Genomic DNA, 20,631 nt, shown 5'->3' on the forward strand with positions numbered 1-20,631 from the left:
AGATTCCCAGATTCTCTGTCAATTGCCAATAATTCTGCCTAAATCACTAACTCTTTGACACCCTGCTGTCCTCAAGCAGCTCACAGTGGCTGGTTGGCAGATGATTTTTGAAGATAATAATCATAACTTTACTATTATTAAAGCTGATCCATGTTTTCAAAATCGAAATGCAGATCCATGATGACTGCACAGTGACTGACATGCCAGACCTATGAATTCAAAGGTTTGAATTACTAATTAAATTAGAGTTATTGGTGCATAAAGAGATTGAGTTTACCAATATCATCTAAGTTGCTTTTCATTTTCTATATTAATCTACTTTTTAAATGAATTTGATGTGCTTTTTCCCATTAGGAAAGCAATACCTGTTCATTATTTTAAAAATTGTGGAAAGGTAAAGGCAAAAAGTAAAGTCATTTATAGTCCCAATAAGCAGAAATAATCACAATAACTATTTTAATTTATTTTCTTCTGGAACTCTTATATGCATAACTTGATGTTTGCCCATTTAGTATAATTGTGATTTCACTGAAATGCAAACTGATATTATTTATTTTTCTTTTTTTTTTTTTAGGTCCCATTTGTTTATTTTTGTTTTTATTTCCATTACTCTAGGAGGTGGATCAAAAAAGATCTTGCTATGATTTATGTCAAAGAGTGTTCTTCCTATGTTTTCCTCTAAGAGTTTTATAGTGTCCAGTCTTACATTTAGGTCTCTAATCCATTTTGAGTTGATTTTTGTGTATTGTGTTAGGGAGTGTTCTAATTTCATTCTTTTACATGTAGCTGTCCAGTTTTCCCAGCACCAATTATTAAAGAGACTGTCTTTTCTCTGTTGTATATCCTTGCCTCCTTTGTCATAGATTAGTTGACCATAGGTGTGTGGGTTTATCTCTGGGCTTTCTATCCTGTTCCATTGATCTATATTTCTGGTTTTGTGCCAGTACCATATTGTCTTGATTACTGTAGCTTTGTAGTATAGTCTGAAGTCTGGGAGTCTGATTCCTCCAGTTCTATTTTTTTCCCTCAAGACTGCTTTGGCTATTCAGGGTCTTTTGTGTCCCCATACAAATTTTAAGATTTTTTTGTTCCAGTTCCATAAAAAATGCCATTGGTAATTTGATAGGGATTGCATTGAATCTGTAGATTGCTTTGGGTAGTATAGTCATTTTCACAATATTGATACTTCCAATCCAAGAACATGGTATATATATCTTTCCATCTGTTGGTATCATCTTTAATTTCTTTCATCAGTGTCTTATAGTTTTCTGCATACAGGTCTTTTGTCTCCCTAGGTAGGTTTATTCCTAGGTATTTTATTCTTTTTGTTGCAGTGGTAAATGGGAGTGTTTCCTTAATTTCTCTTTCAGATTTTTCATCATTAGTGTATAGGAATGCAAGAGATTTCTGTGCATTAATTTTGTATCCTGCAACTTTACCAAATTCGTTGATTAGCTCTAGTACCTTTCTGGTGGCATCTTTAGGATTCTCTATGTATAGTATCGTGTCATCTGCAAACAGTGACACTTTTACTTCTTCTTTTCCAATTTGTATTCCTTTTATTTCTTTTTCTGCTCTGATTGCCATGGCTAGGACTTCCAAACTATGTTGGATAATATTGGTGAGAGTGGACATCCTTGTCTTGTTCCTGATCTTAGAGGAAATGCTTTCAGTTTTTCACCATTGAGAATGATGTTTGCTGTGGGTTTGTCATATATGGCCTTTATTACGTTGAGGTAGGTTCCCTCTATGCCCACTTTCTGGAGAGTTTTTATCATAAATGGGTGTTGAATTTTGTCAAAAGCTTTTTCTGCATCTATTGAGATGATCATATGGTTTTTATTCTTCAATTTAATATGGTGTATCACATTGACTGATTTGCATATATTGAAGAATCCTTGCATCCCTGGGACAAATCCCACTTGATCATGGTGTATGATCCTTTTAATGTGTTGTTGGATTCTGTTTGCTAGTATTTTGTTGAGGATTTTTGCATCTATATTCATCAGTGATATTGGTCTGTAATTTTCTTTTTTTTGTAGTATCTTTGTCTGGTTTTGGTATCATGGTGATGGTGGCCTCATAGAATGAGTTTGGGAGTGTTCCTTCCTCTGTAATTTTTTGGAAGAGTTTGAGAAGGATGGGTGTTAGCTCTTCTCTAAATGTTTGATTGAATTCACCTGTGAAGCCATCTGGTCCTGGACTTTTGTTTGTTGGAAGATTTTTAATCACAGTTTCAATTTCATTACTTGTGATTGGTCTGTTCATATTTTCTATTTTTCCTGGTTCAGTCTTGGAAGGTTATACCTTTCTAACAATTTGTCCATTTCTTCCAGGTTGTCCATTTTATTGGCATAGAGATGCTTGTAGTAGTCTCTTAGGATGATTTGTATTTCTGCAGTGTCTGTTGTAACTTCTTTTTCATTTCTAATTTTATTGATTTGAGTCCTCTCCCTCTTTTTCTTGATGAGTCTGGCTAATGGTTTATCAATTTTGTTTATCTTCTCAAAGAACCAGCTTTTAGTTTTATTGATCTTTGCTATTGTTTTCTTTGTTTCTATTTCATTTATTTCTACTCTGATCTTTATGATTTCTTTCCTTCTACTAACTTTGGGTTTTGTTTGTTCTTCTTTCTCTAGTTCTTTTAGATGTAAGGTTAGATTGTTTATTTGAGATTTTTCTTGTTTCTTGAGGTAGGATTGTATTGCCATAAACTTCCCTCTTAGACCTGCTTTTGCTGCATCCCATAGGTTGTGGATCGTCATGTTTTCATTGTAATTTGTCTCTAGTTATTTTTTTATTTCCTCTTTGATTTCTTCAGTGATTTCTTGGTTATTTAGTAATGTATTGTTTTACCTCCATGTGTTTGTGTTTTTTACGTTTTTTTTCCTGTAATTGATTTCTAATCTCATAGCGTTGTGGTCAGAAAAGATGCTTGATGTGATTTCAGTTTTCTTAAATCTACCAAGGCTTGATTTGTGACCCAAGATGTGATCTATCCTGGAGAATGTTCCGTGTGCACTTGAGAAGAAAGTGTAATCTGCTGTTTCTGGGTGGAATGTCCTATAAATATCAATTAAATCTATCTGGTCTATTGTGTCATTTAAAGATTGTGTTTCCTTATTAATTTTCTGTTTGGATGATCTGTCCATTGGTGTAAGTGAGGTGTTAAAGTACCCCATTATTATTGTGTTACTATTGGTTTATAGCTGTTAGTAGTTGCCGTGTGTATAGAGGTGCTCCTATGTTGGGTGCATATATATTTATAATTATTATATCTTTTTCTTGTATTGATCCCCTGATCATTATGCAGTGTCCTTCCTTGTCTCTTGTAACATTCTTTATTTTAAAGTCTATTTTTCTGATATGAGTATTGCTACTCCAGCTTTCTTTTGATTTCCATTTGCATGGAATATCTTTTTCCATCCCCTCACTTTCAGTCTGTATGTGTCCCTAGGTCTGAAGTGGGTCTCTTGTAGACAGCATGTAGATGGTCTTGTTTCTGTATCTATTCAGAGAGCCTGTGTCTTTTGGTTGGCGCATTTAATCCATTCATGTTTAAGGTCATTATCAATATGTATGTTCCTATTACCATTTTCTTAATTGTTATGGGTTCGTTTTTGTAGGTCCTTTTCTTCTCTTGTGTTTCCCACTTAGAGAAGTTCCTTTAGCATTTGTTGTAAAGCTGGTTTGGTGGTGCTGAATTCTCTTACCTTTTGCTTGTCTGTAAAGCTTTTGATTTCTCCGTTGAATCTGAATGAGATCCTTGCCAGATAGAATAATCTTGGTTGTAGGTTCTTCCCTTTCATCACTTTAAATATATCATGCCACTCGCTTCTGGCTTGTAGAGTTTCTGCTGAGAAATCAGCTGTTAACCTTATGGGAGTTCCCTTGTATGTTATTTGTCGTTTTTCCCTTGTTGCTTTCAATAATTTTTCTTTGTCTTTAATTTTTGTCAATTTGATTACTACGTGTCTCGGCGTGTTTTGCCTTGGTTTTATCCTGCCTGGGACCCTCTGTGCTTCTTGGACTTGGGTGGCTATTTCCTTTCCCATGTTAGGGAAGTTTTCGACTATAATCTCTTCAAATATTTTCTCTGGTCCTTTCTCTCTCTCTTCTCCTTCTGGGACCCCTATAATATGAATGCTATTGCGTTTAATGTTGTCCCAGAGGTCTCTTAGGCTGTCTTCATTTCTTTTCTTTCTTTTTTCTTTATTCTGTTCTGTGGCAGTGAATTCCACCATTCTGTCTTCCAGGTCACTTATCCATTCTTCTGCCTCAGTTATTCTGCTATTGATTCCTTCTAGTGTATTTTTCATTTCAGTTATTGTATTGTTCATCTCTGTTTGTTTGTTCTTTAATTCTTCTAAGTATTTGTTCTTTAATTCTTCTAGGTCTTTGTTAAACATTTCTTGCATCTTCTCAATCTTTGCCTCCATTCTTTTTCCTAGGTCCTGGATCATCTTCACTATCATTATTCTGAATTCTTTTTCTGGACGGTCGCCTATCTCCACTTCATTTAGTTGTTTTTCTGGGATTTTATCTTGTTCCTTCATCTGGTACATAGCCCTCTGCCTTTTCATCTTGTCTATCTTTCTGTGAATGTGGTTTTTGTTCCACAGGCTGCAGGATTGTAGTTCTTCTTGCTTCTGCTCTCTGCCCTCTCGTGGGTGAGGCTATCTAAGAGGTTTGTGCAAGTTTCCTGATCATCTTTATTTTTCAAATAACATTTTTCTCTTTTATTATATACTCTTTGTAAACATCATTCTGATGGCTCTATGCTATTCCATTCAACATTCATTCAGTAGTTTTACATTGATTGTCGCTTATGCTGTCAAGTGGTATTCAGAAAGCACTGAGGGCCTAATGTTGCTAACATTGCCTTGAAGTAAAAAAGAACCTTATTTCACCCAATGTGACTATGTGTTCGTTTTCTATTGCTTCTGTAACAAATTACTACAAACCTGATAACCTAAACTAACACACACTTACTATCTTACAGTTCTAGAGGTCAGAAATCCAAACTTAGTGTCATTGGGCTGAAGTCAAGGTGTTGGTAGAACTGGTTCCTTCTGGAGGCTTCATGAAGAATAATTTCCATGCCATTTTCAATTGTTAGAGGCTGCATGTGTTTCTTGGCTCCTGGCCCCTTCTTCTCATCATTCCAACCTCTGCTTCTATCATCACATCTTCTTCTACTAACTCTCACCCCTGCCTCTTTCTTGTAAGGCCCATTGTGATCCAGGATCTCCCCATGTCATGGTCCTTAATTTAATCACATCTACAAAGTCTTTCGCCTATATGGTGGTTGATAGGTTTTTGCAGTTAGGACATGGACATCTTTGGGAGGCCATTATTCTGCCTGCCACAGGCTGAATCAAATGTGAGATGCATCACACACTCCCTATTAAACTGTGACATGCCCTTGACCTTAAGACACATCCCAATTTCCATGACATTAAAATGTGACCCAGTGTGTATCTTGTGTATTTCACCACAAAATCCAGACTGCATTAAACACTTGTAGGAATTAGTTTCTGTGCTGTGCTAGACACAGTGCATACTGTGATGAATTTTAGTGACTTGGCCCTCAAGTGGATAGACCACAGTTCATGCAGCCAGTCTTGTATTGTGGAGCATTGGGGTTCTTACCATTTTTTGCTATTATAATTGGCCCCATTATGAACATAGTAATGGTAACAGCGAACATTTATTAAATTCACTGGGAGAAGTGATTTACACTTATTACCTCATTTAATCCTCACGAAGACCCTATGAGGTACTAAAATCATCTCCATGTCGTAGATGAGGAAGTTGAGGCACAGAATTTAAGCAGCTTGCTCAGTATCATGCATTTAGTCAGTGGTGGGGTAAGGATATCCAGCCCAGGCTCTCCAGAGATCATACACTTAACCTCTAGGCCATGCTGCCTCTCTGTGTGTAAAAGGGGCTTGCTTCCTGCACTGTATGTTGCAGTGTAGGAGGATGTGTAGCTAAGGGCATACATTATGTCTTTAGAACAGATTCCCCAAAGTAGAATCAAATGAAAGAAATAAACAGTTTAAAAGCACTTAACAAATATTGCCAAAATCATTGCCCAAAGATGTACACCAATTTATGTAGCTGTCATTGCTATTGTCTTTTTTTAGTGAAGATAATAGTGACAGTACCTATTATCTGTTTTGTTCTTGCAGGAAATATACACCAGTTATTATATGTTTTGTGGACACAAACACTCTTCCTCATACATTACCTGGGCTTTAGCTTTTAAACTTTTTGTTTATAGAAAGAGAATAGTATAAAATGGGGATTAAATTCTAGAAATTCATTGTTATATGGAATGCCAAGATGAATGTGACCCAAGGCAATAAAATGATTAAAATCAAGAGAAAAGTAGATGAAAATCAGGAGGCCTTGATGATAAAGCAAACCGTCACTCCATATATTGTATAATTAAACAATAATTGAGTTGACTGTTTACACCTCATGTCTTCATACAGAGGATCAGGGCCAAGAGTTCCATTCTCCTGAGACAGTCAGTCTTTACTCATCTGGTAGAATGATCTATTTTTCATAAACTTGTCTTCTGTGTTCCTCCATCATCCTCTTCGGGTCTTAAACTGAGCATTTTCTTTTGACTTTTTACTAGATGGATTTCATTTTGTGTTTACCTGTCTGGCTTCTCTCAGTAATTTTCAAAAAGACACTTGATTTTGACCAAAACCCATCTCATTATACGTGAATGAATAACATGCTTAAAAATCTTTTTTAAAATCAGGTTCACTATCTTGAAATAAAATAGCAGAGAACAAATATTCAAATAAGCATGTTTTTCTTAATTTTTAATAGATTTTGATGAAACTACTATCTCTTTGGAAGAATTAAATATGCCTTTGGTTCTACATCTAATTTAATGTTTGCTGAACATTCCTAAGCATAGATTCTGTGATTTATAATAAATTTTTATTGCATGAATATGGGCTACAGACATAAATGTTTGCACTGTTGAATACTATCACATATCACTATTTAAGATTTTTAAATAAGATACAGAAAATGTAATCTAATCGAAGGCCAAGAAAGTAATAGTATAAAGTGGTAACCATATGAAAAAAGCAATCCCATGAAAGGATTCTATGTGGACCATAAACAAAATAATTTCAACTAACAATCTTAATAAAAGAATTCATGATGAACACTGCACTTAATTTTCTTTAGTATTCTAAACAATGGCTGATATTTAGACATTTATGTGCAGATGTGACTGTTCTATATTAATAAAAATGAAGAGAAACGGTAAGACTGATGATAAAGATGATCAATACCTTGGCAAAATAGATTCTGTGAGTAAAATATTAGATTTTTGATAATAGGAAAGCAAAAACTAAGAATACCCTATCCTGCTGCTGATGCTGTAAGGCACAATTGAAAACATCCTCAGAGAGAAAGAAATCAGTACAAAGGACTCATTTAAGGATGGTAGAGAATTATAGGAACAAGGCCCTTCATGTTTCAGGAGAGCACTAAGACAATGCAATGGTAATGGAGTTTGTCTCTGAGTAGATTATAATATTTACTCTGAGGATTGGAGAAAAGACAGGGACAGAGCTGTGCTGTCAGTGTGGCAGCCACTAGCCCTGTGTTGCTGTTGAGCACTTGGAATGTGGCTAGTCTGGAATAAGGTGCATGTAAAATACACACCAGTTTTTGAAGTTTGAGTACAAAAATAGAATGTATGATAACATTAATAATTTTATATTAATTACATGTTGAAATGAAAATATCTTGGGTATAATGACTTAACATATATTATTAAAATTAATTTCACTTACTATTACTTTTTAATGTGGCTACTAGACACTTCTAAAATTATGTTGATGGCTCACACCCTATTTCTACTGGACAATGCTGGTTTATAGAGAAAACCTTGCAGAGAAGAGAGGGTTAGACAGAAAATCTGATTCTCTCCATATTTTTGAAAAGTAGAAAACCAGGTGATTTTCAGCACAAGGGAGAAGTTAGATGCTTGAGGAGAGAGATGGCTGACAAAGCTATCTGATATGTTGACCATTCATTCATTCATCTATTTGAATTTGTTGAGCCCCTATTATGAGCCAGGTACCCAAGACACAGAGGTAAACAAAATGGACAAGAAACCATCCTTGCTGTCATGCAGCTTCCATACTAGTGAGGAGAGAGAGAAGATAAATATATTTTAAGCTAGGTATGGATTTCAAGTTGAATGTTTAGTTATAAAAGAGGCAGTCCTCATAAAATGCTTAGAGAAAATGTTAACCTTTTTTGAGCACTAAGATATTATTAGTCAGATAATGAAGGATATAAGAGTTTATGATGATATTTGTTCCTGAACTTCAAATTTGGTAATAATCAGTTCTGGGTAGATATTTATAATACACACACATACATACATGGATACATACATACATACACATACACATGCATAAGTAAATAAGACTGCTCTCCAAAACAGTTAATTTTCCTGAAGGACAAGACAGTCTCACCATTCTTAAATTGTGCATACTAATTTGAACTTGAAGTCACACGATGGTTTTCACAGTAAAACCTGGACATAAATGTCTAAATACCAGTCAGTGTTCATATCATGCCTTAAAATTTGTATTATTTCCAGGGGACCAAACTATCTGCCTTTAGTGGAAGTTCCCAGTATTTTTTATCCTCAAACTCATAGGATGTCGAAACAAAAAGAAACATCAGCATGCATGCAACCCAGTGATTTTGTAACTTTTTCAAAATAAAGTGTATGAATTCCCTCCAGTATCTGCCTTACCTACATCTCCTTGCGGGTTTATGTTTTGTCTTAAAAACTTGTGGGAATTTTGCATTACACTCTATAATATAGACACATTTGTTTAATGTAAATTTTTAAAAAAATGATTCTGCCCCCCATCCTTCCACCAAAGATAACATTTCAAAAGATGAGTCTTCTTTCTTCTGCAACTTTGAGCATCCCTGGCACCCAACCAGCAGAGCCCTCTGTTCCTGGAACCTAAGTGGGAAGTGTCCTTTCTCCACCTTTGTTAGAGGCAAGTCCAATGTAGAGACAGAAACCCAGGATGGTGAAACTGTTCTCCTGGGGCATGTCAAAGCTGATTTCAGAGCCAGTACTTGAATTCAGGACTCTTCCTGGCCTGTAGGCTGCGCTGCCACAGCGGAGGCATAACCACAGACTTCTGAGCAGTTTGTCACTCAAGGGATTCCTCACCCCAAGAAATATTTGGGAATAACAAGGACCCATGGAGAATATGATTAAGGAAGACGGGCAGCTGTGGCCCTCAACTTTTCCTGGCAGTCAGTAGTGGTGCCAGGAAAGAAGCCAGAGGAAAGGAGCCAGGCAAAGACTCAGAGGCTGGTGCTGGGGAGGAGAAGTGTTTGCTCAAAGTCTGGCGTCTGGCTTTGCAGCTGCCTAATGAGCAGCACTTGGGAGGCAGGAAGACATGGCCCGTTGGCGGCCTGCGCCATAGACAGAGAATTCGTTTCAGAGACCAAAGGATCCTTTTAGCTTGAAGTCACAGGTTTTTTTCATAACTGAGTTTGCCCTTAAGGCAGTCCTTAGTCTTATTTCAGTCTTAAAGAAAACTCAAGGAAAAAATGATTCATTGAAACAAAATATTTATTTCTATTTCTTAGAGGAGGCAAAAGCTGGCATTCACTTTTGGTGAACTGCTATGAAGAAGGAAAGATTAGGCAAAACCTAGCTGAAATGGTTTGACACCCTCGTTAAAGAAGCTGTTTTATTAGATGGCAGATTTCCAGAAATCTAGCAATATATAGGGGAAAAAAGGTGAAAATGGTTTGCATATTTTTAAAGACACTCTTTGTGTATCTGTTCTAAGATGCTAGAATCTTATTCATGTGCATCACTGAATGTTTTTGAGACATCAGTTCAAGTTTATGGTGATTCCCTTATTTACACAGTTACCAAAATAAGATTTCTTTTATAGGTATCGTCTTTTTTTTCTTTTTAATTTATTTATTTTATTTATTTATTTTTGGCTGTGTTGGATCTTCGTTTCTGTGCGAGGGCTTTCTCTAGTTGCGGCAGGCGGGGGCCACTCTTCATGGCGGTGCGCGGGCCTCTCACTATCGCGGCCTCTCTTGTTGCGGAGCACAGGCTCCAGACGCGCAGGCTCAGTAGTTGTGGTGCACGGGCCCAGTTGCTCCGCTGCATGTGGGATCTTCCCAGACCAGGGCTCGAACCCGTGTCCCCTGCATTGGCAGGTGGATTCTCAACCACTGCACCACCAGGGAAGCCCCTATAGGTATTGTCTTTAATTTACTCTTCTGGATACCACGTTTTAAGTTAAATTCCTAAAACTAAAATATTTTCTTCACTTCATCAGGGAGAATTATTAAAAATAGTGAATAAACTATTTAATATTTCACTGAGCTCTCTGCTCTAATTGCTTCTTAATTACCATTCCTTAACTTATTATTTTTCATAGTGCATAAAGCCATGAAATAAATTTTATATATATTCATATTATATTTATATCATGCATATTTATATATGTGTATTTTATGTATATTTATATGTGTATAATATGTATATTTTATACATGTATATAAAACCTCCACAGGGAAGCCCGTAAAAGATGGAAGAATCAAATGAATAAATAAAACCCACAGAACTACAGTCCACTTGGGCGTCTGTAAACCTGAATTGTGTCATTTTAAGTATATGATGTAAGTTTTAGGTATTCCAATCTTTTCTTTCTGTAGCCTCTTTAAAAGAAGATTGCTCTACTTATAGTACCAACTGTTGAGTAGTTTCTTCCTTGTGACTTTGGTAACTTTTTTGTTAAAATAAATACTCAAGTCTGTCTATTTGTGGAGACAGATAATAGAAACTTTAATTTTAGCAATAATTATTGCATTGCAATAATAATAAATTTATTCAATTATAGATTATTTTTCCACCAATTCCACATAGTATAATTTTTTTTTCTGACAGAAATACAAAACAACTAAACAAAATAATTTGATTATCATGACATGCTTTGGTTTATAAATAAATAATAGAATTATTTGTGATTGTAAGAAAATTGAAATTTTAAAATTTGAGTTTAGAAGATTCAGAATTCAGAATCTAGAGAACAGAAATATAAAGAAATGTATTTTAAATGATAGAAATAATCATGGTCTTTGTAATTCCATTAGAAATGATTAGGCAAGGGTACTTTTAATTTGCAAGTGGATTAAGATTATTTTGCTCTATTTTCTTGAGGTGATGCGTTCATGAAAACTTTCTTAATATAAACAAAATAATTTTCAATTCAAAATTAAAACAACTTTTCTTACATCATATAGTAAGGGAATATAGAGTCAGAATTATTAGTTCTCTTTCTACTTTCAGCTAATTACAATATTTATATTTTAATGAGAAAGCCATTCATCTGTTCTAAAAAACTTTTTTGTGAACACTGACTCTGGGACCAGTGTTATCCTTGGCAAAAACTTTGAAAGGAGAAATGATATTTGTTCCGTTAAAAGGAGAAAACTTTTTTTCTATAAAAAGAAAATAGATTTATGATAATTATTCTAAATCTCAGTGCAATGTAAAGTTCTAGGATTGTAGTAAGGGATAATCTTCTTTTAATTGTATATCAGTGACTTTTTGTTTTCTATCTGAATTTATGTCACATATCTTAGTTTTTCAAGTTTTCCTTGCTGTTGACCTTGAAATATCTGTGATTCAGTAGCTGGTAATTGGGCTTGCATCTTGACTATGTACAAGTTTAATGTGGAGAAAATTTGATGTAGTGTGAGGATAAAGAACATTGAATTTTAGTGGAAAGCAATCTCAAAATTTGTAATTTATAATATATGGCTGTCAATTTTAAAATGTATCATATGTTTCATGAAGAGTAGGAAGGCATCTCACCAAAAGTGATAAGTGTACCCCTACAGTGGAGGAACGTACCCAACCTTAAATGTGTTTAGAGGAGAATGATTATTACAGACTTCTGACTCATGCCTGGAATATGAATGAAAGGAGAAGTTCTAGCTGAGAAAAGTCTAGAAGGAGGAGCATGGTAGCTCCCACCACTGTTGATAGGCTATCCCATGAACGAGGTGTCTGACTTCTTCTGGATGGATCTCAGGGATGGTCATGAGGATCTCTGGGGAGAAGCTATGAAGATACGAATATGAGCTAAATACAGACTTTCTAATAATCAGAGGTACCCAGAGATGGTACTCAGAGGCTCTGGGGTGATGAGCTTTTCATCACCAGAGGTCCTTAAGCATTCAGGAAGGCCCCTTATTCAGGACTTCATAGAGTGTATTTAAGCATTATATATGTGTATGCACTAGAATGAATTTAAGGTTTGTTCTATCCCTGTAAGTCTTGAATATTCTGGTGCCCCCTCCACCCACAAAGTCGTGTATGTTTCAGAAAAATACAAAAATGACAAAGTAAACTAGAAAGCATGATTGTGTGTTTGCTCACACAATCTCCCAGTTTTTGAAGACATCTTATTTTTTCATAACCCAAAGTGAAAAAGTAAAACTCATGCCCACACAACAAGACTACAAGGAAGACTATAGTTCTCCTATCCAGAGAATATAGTTAGTTATGAGGTAATACTCTGAGGTGGAGGGGACCCACCAACTCTTCACCTTTTAAGGAAGTTGGTAGATTTCATGTTTATGTTGCTGCAGGACAAGCAAGGCTCCAGTTTGTCTTTAGTTAAAGGTCTGCATAAAAACAAAGGAATTTATCAGGAAAGTAACAACCGGTACAAAGTGCCTTAAATAAATCTTTCCCACTAAGGGTTACTTGAAATAGAATAAAGTAACATAGAGCCAGAGATACAAAGTGCTATTTTGCTTTCTCCCATGGTTCTCTCAGCAAATGAATTTCTTAAGTTTTACTAAGAGGTGATGTTGACGAGTAAATATGTATGATTTCTTTAAATAGGTAGGAGAAGCAAAACATACTTGGCACTTTGCACTTAGAAATAAACTCGTTTGTGGTTTTCCTTCTATCTCCATCTTTTTCTCCCTTTCTCTTAAGATTTAGACTATTCTGAGAGCTTTTGGTATAACATGTAAGCTCCAGCCACTTAAAATCATTTCTGCTACTCTGTTTCCTTCCCTCACACTGCAAAGAAGCCTTAGGGAGTTTTTTAATATTCTCATTCAAAAATTTTTTCTGAAATTTTAGTTGGCATTTTTCCCATTCCTATTTTATTTCAATCTGTGATCATTAATATCTTCATATTATAATCACTGCTAATGGGCAAAGTACTTTTTTCTTCTCACCCTTCTCTTAACTATAGAAGACACAGATTTCATCACGTTGAAACTCCCACGTGCAGTAAATGATGCAGCTGAGTCACATTACAGGCAGGTGCAAATCTGTTTCCCTGACATAGAACAGAGTGTAGATCCCCAATCTTGATCAGGAGGAGATACGAGGAGAGTTGCAACTACTTAGTTATCTTTCCTCCATGAATCTCCACTTAAGCAAATATATCATTATCTCTTATTGACCTCCAAGTAGTAAAGAGACAGATAAGTATATCTGCCTTGCCTTCCTGCCTTTATGAGCCTAATATATATGAATATATATACATATTCAGTCATTCATTTACCTCAGCACATAGTAGAACATAGAGCCTGTTTGTCAATGAAAAGTAGGTATAAGACTGAAGTATTCTCAGTGATGTTTTCATTCAAATCAATTTTGTGAAAGACTTTATAGTAATAAATGATGTGATTTAACAGTAAATGCAAAAACAAAGTCCTTTAAATATCAAAAGATAGTACTAATGGAAGTTTCTAGGAAGTTGCTAGTGGTGGTAGCAGCATAAATGTTTTGCTTCCAAAATATCCAGATAAAAACAGACAGAACAACTGGATATCAGAGTCAAAAACTTGTGGGCAGCATTTACAACAAAACCAGCTGACAACTTATGTCCAAAATATAAATATGAACCCTCAAATACAGCAGATAATAACAAGCCACCGATATCCACAGGACCTGAATGTTGTCCATATCTGTGTGTGAGAAAGCAAAGGGTAGCAACAAGGTGTCCAACAGGCATGAAAACAGGAGAACCACAGAATAGCCAATAGGCATTGACTAGAAAATACAGCAGGCTAATGTGAGAACAGCAGCAAGAAATGGGAAGGGCAAGTGCCAACCCCAGTTGCAGGTGAGTGCATGGGACCTATGTATAAATTTCTGAAGGAGCTAGAGTGGTTTGGTTTGAAGAATTCTCAAAATTGGCCTGTCCCGGCCATCTTCCATGACAGTGCCCACGCTAGGACAAAACCCTGGGAGTGGATTCAGAACTGAGTAGGATAGAGACAGCAGAGGTTTTAAAAGCAGGAGTCGGGGGGAGGTTCTTTTAAAGTTATGCAGGGAAACAGAGTCAGGAAATATCAGAGAGCAAGCCATCATATGTTTTTTTTGTTTGTTTTTTTGTTTGTTTTTTTAACATCTTTATTGGAGTATAATTGCTTTACAATGTTGTGTTAGTTTCTGCTTTATAACAAAGTGAATCAGTTATACATATACATATGTTCCCATATCTCTTCCCTCTTGCATCTCCCTCCCTCCCACCCTCCCTATCCCATCCCTCTAGGTGGTCACAAAGCACAGATATACGCTACTAAACGTAAAATAGATAGCTAGTGGGAAGCAACTGCATAGCACAGGGAGATCAGCTCTGTGCTCTGTGACCATCATATGTTTTTAGTACAATTGAAGAACAACAGAAGAGGGAACTCTGAAACTATTGATGTTACTTCAGCCAGTCCTCTTTCTGAAAGTTCAGAGAAACCAAATGTGAATAAAAAGAAGCAGAAGAAAAATATGGAGGTGAAATCCCTGCAAAGATATTACAATTTAAAGAGAATAAAGAGCAGAATTATGGGGTTGGCCAAAAAGTTCATCCAGGTTTTTCCATAAGATGTTCGGAAAAACCCCAGTGAACTTTTTGGCCAACCCAATATATCCCTACAGTCAGTGAAAGCATATCAGAAAGACATGCCTTTAAAAATCTACTGAAAACTCTAAAGTACTATTTCAAAACTAGCTAAAAAGCATTAAGAAAATGATGTATAACGTTAAAGAACAACTCAGATTGGCATTATATAAACTAAAAAATGTGGTGAACATCCTTAAGAATTAGAAATAAAAGAAAAAATCAGAAATAAAAGAAAAAACCATTTTGGAAATGAGGAAAAAACTAGAATAAGAGAAGAGCAAATAAACACAATTGTTTGTGACCTAGAAGAAATAAAAGGTTAAAAGAAAGAAAAGTTTAAAATTGAAAAGAACTAAAGAAGGAGATAAAAATGATTTGAGAGATAATGACAAATACTGAAGATATACAAAGACCCAACATGTGGATAATAGGAATCCCTAAAGAAGAAAACCAAAGCAATAAATAAGTAAACACAAAATGTAAAAATTATATAAACTATGATTTTTTTACAAAGTTCCTGCAACTTAAAAAAAAAATCTAAATATTGAAAGAAGACAGTGTATACCTGAGATTATTGACCAAAACCAAAACCAATTGGTTAACATTAAAATTTATTCTACTAAAATCACAGGATGATTTTTTTAAAGAAAGAAAGAAAATCCTTTGTGCACTTAGACAAATGGAACACCTGACTTTTAAGGGAATATGAATTAGATAATCATCAACTTTTTGACAGCAATTTTTTAAGCCATAGGAAAATGGGGTCACAATATTAAAGGAAAGGAAATGTAAGCCAAGGTTTTATATCCAGCAAAATTAATTTTCAAGTATAAAGGGCACAGTAAACTATTATTAACATACAAGAGTCTGGCAATGTTGTTTTCATGAGCTTTTCCTGAGAAATCTATTACAGAAGAGCTTCAAATAAACAAAATGACAAAAGAGATATCAAACAAGAACTTGTGAACTCAGTTGGCACCACTCAGAAACTTCCGTACACTTTCCCCTATGACTGTCCTTTGTACATTTGAAGGTGGCTATTGCTGGACTACGCATCTCATGTTTCAGGTTCCTTCACCTGACAACAAGCATTTTGGAATTGTTTAGAAAATGTTCACAATATTTTCTCTACATGTTACTCCATTTATATTTTTAAATGCAATTGCTAATTTTACAACTAATATTATATGTCAAGTATACTTTAATTTAAAAAGCAAATGCAGCTGCTAATTTATACATGCATGTTTTAATTTATATAATAATTATACATTATGGATATTCATGATAATGTGCATAATTTATATATGCACATTCTAATCTCTCATTCACTGAGTGTTAAAATAATAATGTTACAAGTAGTAATATTTATTATTGCTTTTGATCTGGCATATACTGTATTAAGTGTTTTATATTTGTAAATCTCTGGGCCTCATATAAGCCATTAAAAAGAGGTAAATTTGAATAACACAGATGGCTAACTGTTCAGCATAATTTGTGTTCCCAGTTCCATAGTAGAGATTTGTGACTGGTGAGTAATTATGCGACTTAAGATTACATTTCCCAGGTTCTCTTGCATCTGAGTGTGGCCGTTTGACTACTGATCACCAACAGTAAGTGATGTGGCCACTTTTAAGTCAAGGCTTTCAGAATTGGATGTGTCTTTTACACACCTTACGTCCTCTTCCACCAACTGGATACACAGTCCAAGGGACTGGAGAAGCCAAGTTGAAAAAAGCCTGATCCATGCATGGAAGGAAGTTGCCTGCCTATAGGAACACTTGTCTTGGACTATTATGTGAACAAGAAATAAACTTCAATTTATTAAACCATTGAAAAAATTAAAAGAAGGATTATTAATAGAGAAAATAGTTACCATCTAGTGGATGTAAAGCCACGTAATAAATTCATTAAGATAATGGGATATCAGGGAAAATCACTGGGTTGGGTATGTTTTGACAAACAACATAATTGCATTAGAATTTGTTTAGAAAGAGAGGTATATAAAAAAGGAACCAGATGGACTAAAAACCACTGACGATGTTGAACAAATTCAAGTCAAAAGAAAACCAAGGTGATAAATATATTGATAGTGACAAATCCAAATGTAAAAGAAATGAAATTATTGGAGAAAAAAAACTATAATAACATAAAGTTATACAAGACATATATTGTCTATAAAAATTACAGAAGTACAGAAGAGGAAAAGTAAAATATATTTTAAAAACTAAACAATTATGTTTTTGGACTTAAATTTTTATTTACCAACTGTAAAATCTATTTAGCAGAATATATTTAGTGTAATTGGAAAAACTGAGTATATATCTATTTTTTTAATGAAATGATTTATGATATTTCAGTGAGACAAGTAAGTAACCAGATGTTATGAGATTTGAAATTATTTTCTATTAACTTTGGTTAATAGGTGGAACTGACTGATCAGTTCTTTCAAGGGACTGTCTTTAAAACAAAATCAGAAAGACTTCCCTCGTTGTATTATTTTATTTTACTTCTGAGTGAACTTTAATAACCATATAGTAGCTCCAGGGGACAGACAGCACATCTGTCTCATTCATTGTTTTTATCCCCAGGACAAGCACAATACTTATAAATATTTGCTGAATAAATAGTCTCATCTAAAATAATCCAAGTAGAACTTCAGTAAACAGAATCATGAAATGATAGAAAATTGAAGACAGCAGGAAATTTAAGGAAAAATCAAATGCAGTGGTTCACAACTTTTGCATTACATGTCTCACCTAAAGAGAAATTGGACTTCATTTCCCTGAATAAACATTTGTATACTTGGAAATATAAATAACTCTTGAATTTGCAGCACTGATGTTTTAAGATGATGTATTAAGATATTTTTAATGTAAATCTTACTGGTATATTTTAGTTGAGTCATTCACCATATGTTTTAAATGCATAAAACTAATGTTGATTTTAAAATATTGCCCTTTTAAAAATTATTGGCACATATGTATCAGATATAAGGCTAACTGGAGGTTGTAGGCTCATAGTAAGCAGAGAACCAGTGTTTGTCGAGTTTCTCATTTTCTACATGAGAACGCGGATAACTTCCCATGAGATGGGAAGTGATTTGCCTGAGGCCTTAGTGTTTGATAGTAACAGAAGCAGCAACCAGTTAAATGCAGTAGAAAGAGTGCAGTGCAAAGAGGACAGACCTTGCATAAATGCTAGCTTTTAATTTATTAACCTTGTGACTTTTGGTCAATTCCTTAACCTCTCGTGTAATCCAACCAGGAATTAAAACCAAATTTGCTGACTCCCAACTGCCTTCATCAGCACAGTGTTAAAAGCACTATTTTTTAAAAGATGGTCATTAGTCTTAGCCAAAAATTATATAAATACCAAAATTTATTGGAGGTATTCATCTTTTTCCCATTCCTCCCTTCTTGTATTTATTGGAGAGGTTCATTTATTTCCCATACCTACCCTCCTTTCTTATGCAAATGTTGGTGAGTTACCCAAATGATAAAAAGGAAGGGAAAACGTGCTTTAGAGTGATGGAAATAATTCACAAACCATGTTCTCAACCCCTGGATATAATACCATTGATTGTGCAATAAAAAGAGTCATTTTTATAGGTTCTAGTTGGTCTATCTCAGGCATCTTGATTTTTTTCTTTCTTTCTTTCATTTTAAAAATGCTGTGAACGTTGGAGTTACTTCCAGGGCTGTAACCTGGCTCACGTAGTATCTTTCCAATGGTGACCATTACTTCTTTATCACAGGATGAATGTCTCGCACCTTCAGCTAAGCTTTGTGGAAATTACATGAATCTTTGTAAAGGATAGTAATGAACATCGCTGGAGGCTCTAAGTAAGGAATGATTAAACACTGATATTAGTCAGTTGTAACATTGTATGAAAACAGTTATGAATGCATCTGTAATATCCCTTCAATTGATCTTGTACAGCAGATATTCCTTAACATTTATTTTTCTGCCATACTAATGCTATATTGTTCCCCTTTTGATTTTTTTATTGAAGTATAGTTGATGTACAGCATTATATTAATTTCAGTGGTACAACACAGTGATTCAATTTTTTATGGGTAGGATCATCATTATTTTTTATTTCAGTTTCTCAATTGACTTGAAAAGAGATAGTGTGTATCCAAAATTCCAAAATAAATAGATCGAGTTTCTCAAATTTAAAAAAGATATACCATTATGCATATCTATTTTTCTATAGTACCTTAAATAGGTAAAAGGTTTGCTATCTGCCTTTTAAATTTTTTCTAAACCTTTTAATTTTATTTAAACATATACAAATTAAACACGTCATGAAATACCAGTCGAATATTACAGATCTCTTTTTGTCCTGGCTTGATTGATAAGCATTACTCTAAATCGTCACATGAATAGTGTCCCCCCTTGGATTTGATGGCATAAACCATTCAATTGGGTTGTTTCCTAATCTTGTGATTAAATGTGGATTAAAGCATGCAATCCCTTTAGGGCAGGAAATAACTCGTCATTTACGGTTCCTAAGGTCACGGCTGATTAGAGTTTAACTTGCCACTTTCCCTTCACCTCGCTGAGAAGCCCAGCGATGCTCTAGATACAAGTTACCTTATGAGAACAGCCTCTTCGGGACCACAGCCAGTCCTATTGTTGTACAGATCAACACTAACTCACATTCGACTTTTATTAGAACATTTATGAGCAGGGCAGCATTATCTTGTCTTTTAACCAAGTCACTGGGCACCAGTGACCTGGCCTGTTTTCACACTCAACTGCAAATTACTTTTCCACAGCGTAAATTGCCTGTCTAATAGCAAATTATTACTCTATTTTAGTAGACAACAACCACTCATGGCAGTGTGGCTCAAAAAATCAAAAGATACTGCCAAATGCATTATCAACATAATATTATAAGCTAATACCAAAGAAGCCTGGAATCTTCTCAGCTCATATCATGGAAAATCAATCAAAACTGAAACTCCTATTTGTGAAATGCAATCTGGTAGATGTTCTTAATATCGCAGAAGTGTAACTAGGGGAAACATATAACCCAGTTTATGTCTGTTGTCTGATATAAGTTGTTACTAGTTCTCCCATTTGCTCTCAGAGTGTCCTAATTTGGACAATGTCATATGGTCACCCTGTATATAATCATATTTGCCAGCTTATTATATAGGTGGAATCATAGAACATAAAAACTTTAAAGACCAAATAGCCACATGGGAATTTAATAATAATATGAGGAACATCAACGGTATGTTCCATGCTGAATAGTGCAGGCAAGTACTGCAAAATTCTTAGGAAAGAGAGGGAGATTAATCAGGGGGAATTTCATTAAAGAGGCAGTACTTGAGCAGAGTCTCAAAAGAGTGCCAGGCTGTGCCTAAGCAAAGAGGAAGGGCAGACGCCATTCACATGGAAGAGCGGTATGTTATGATTTTACAAAAGCATTAAATCAAGAAGGGGCAAGATGGATTGATTTATTCAACTGTATATTGGTATCTACAGACAAGTACTGGGAGTAGCTTTAATGTGGATGGAGGTTACATGTGACAGGCTTTGAAGAACTAACTGCAAAATCTGGGCTTCCTTCTCTGGGCAGTGAGCATGAGTGATGTAATAAAGGAGTAGAAGTTGAAAACGGGGTTGGGGAAGGGGGCTGGAG

At 35.0% G+C, this 20,631-nt stretch overlaps 1 protein-coding gene across 4 annotated transcripts in view; it reads left to right on the forward strand.

The window, feature by feature from the left end:
• PLXDC2 (plexin domain containing 2) overlaps positions 1-20,631 on the forward strand; it is a 416,967-nt gene that overhangs the window by 374,738 nt on the left and 21,598 nt on the right. The window contains exon 14 of one of the 4 annotated variants that reach the window (XM_082449775.1): positions 18,733-18,820. The exons of the other annotated variants lie outside the window; for them this stretch is intronic. Coding sequence (XP_082305901.1) covers positions 18,733-18,795 — 63 coding nt within the window. The 3' untranslated portion in view covers positions 18,796-18,820. The remainder of the gene's footprint in view (positions 1-18,732; positions 18,821-20,631) is intronic. 4 annotated transcript variants of the gene reach the window in all.

The sequence above is a fragment of the Balaenoptera physalus genome (genome assembly GCF_965194825.1).
Source record: "Balaenoptera physalus genome assembly, chromosome: 2".
Taxonomy (NCBI): Eukaryota; Metazoa; Chordata; class Mammalia; order Artiodactyla; family Balaenopteridae; genus Balaenoptera; species Balaenoptera physalus.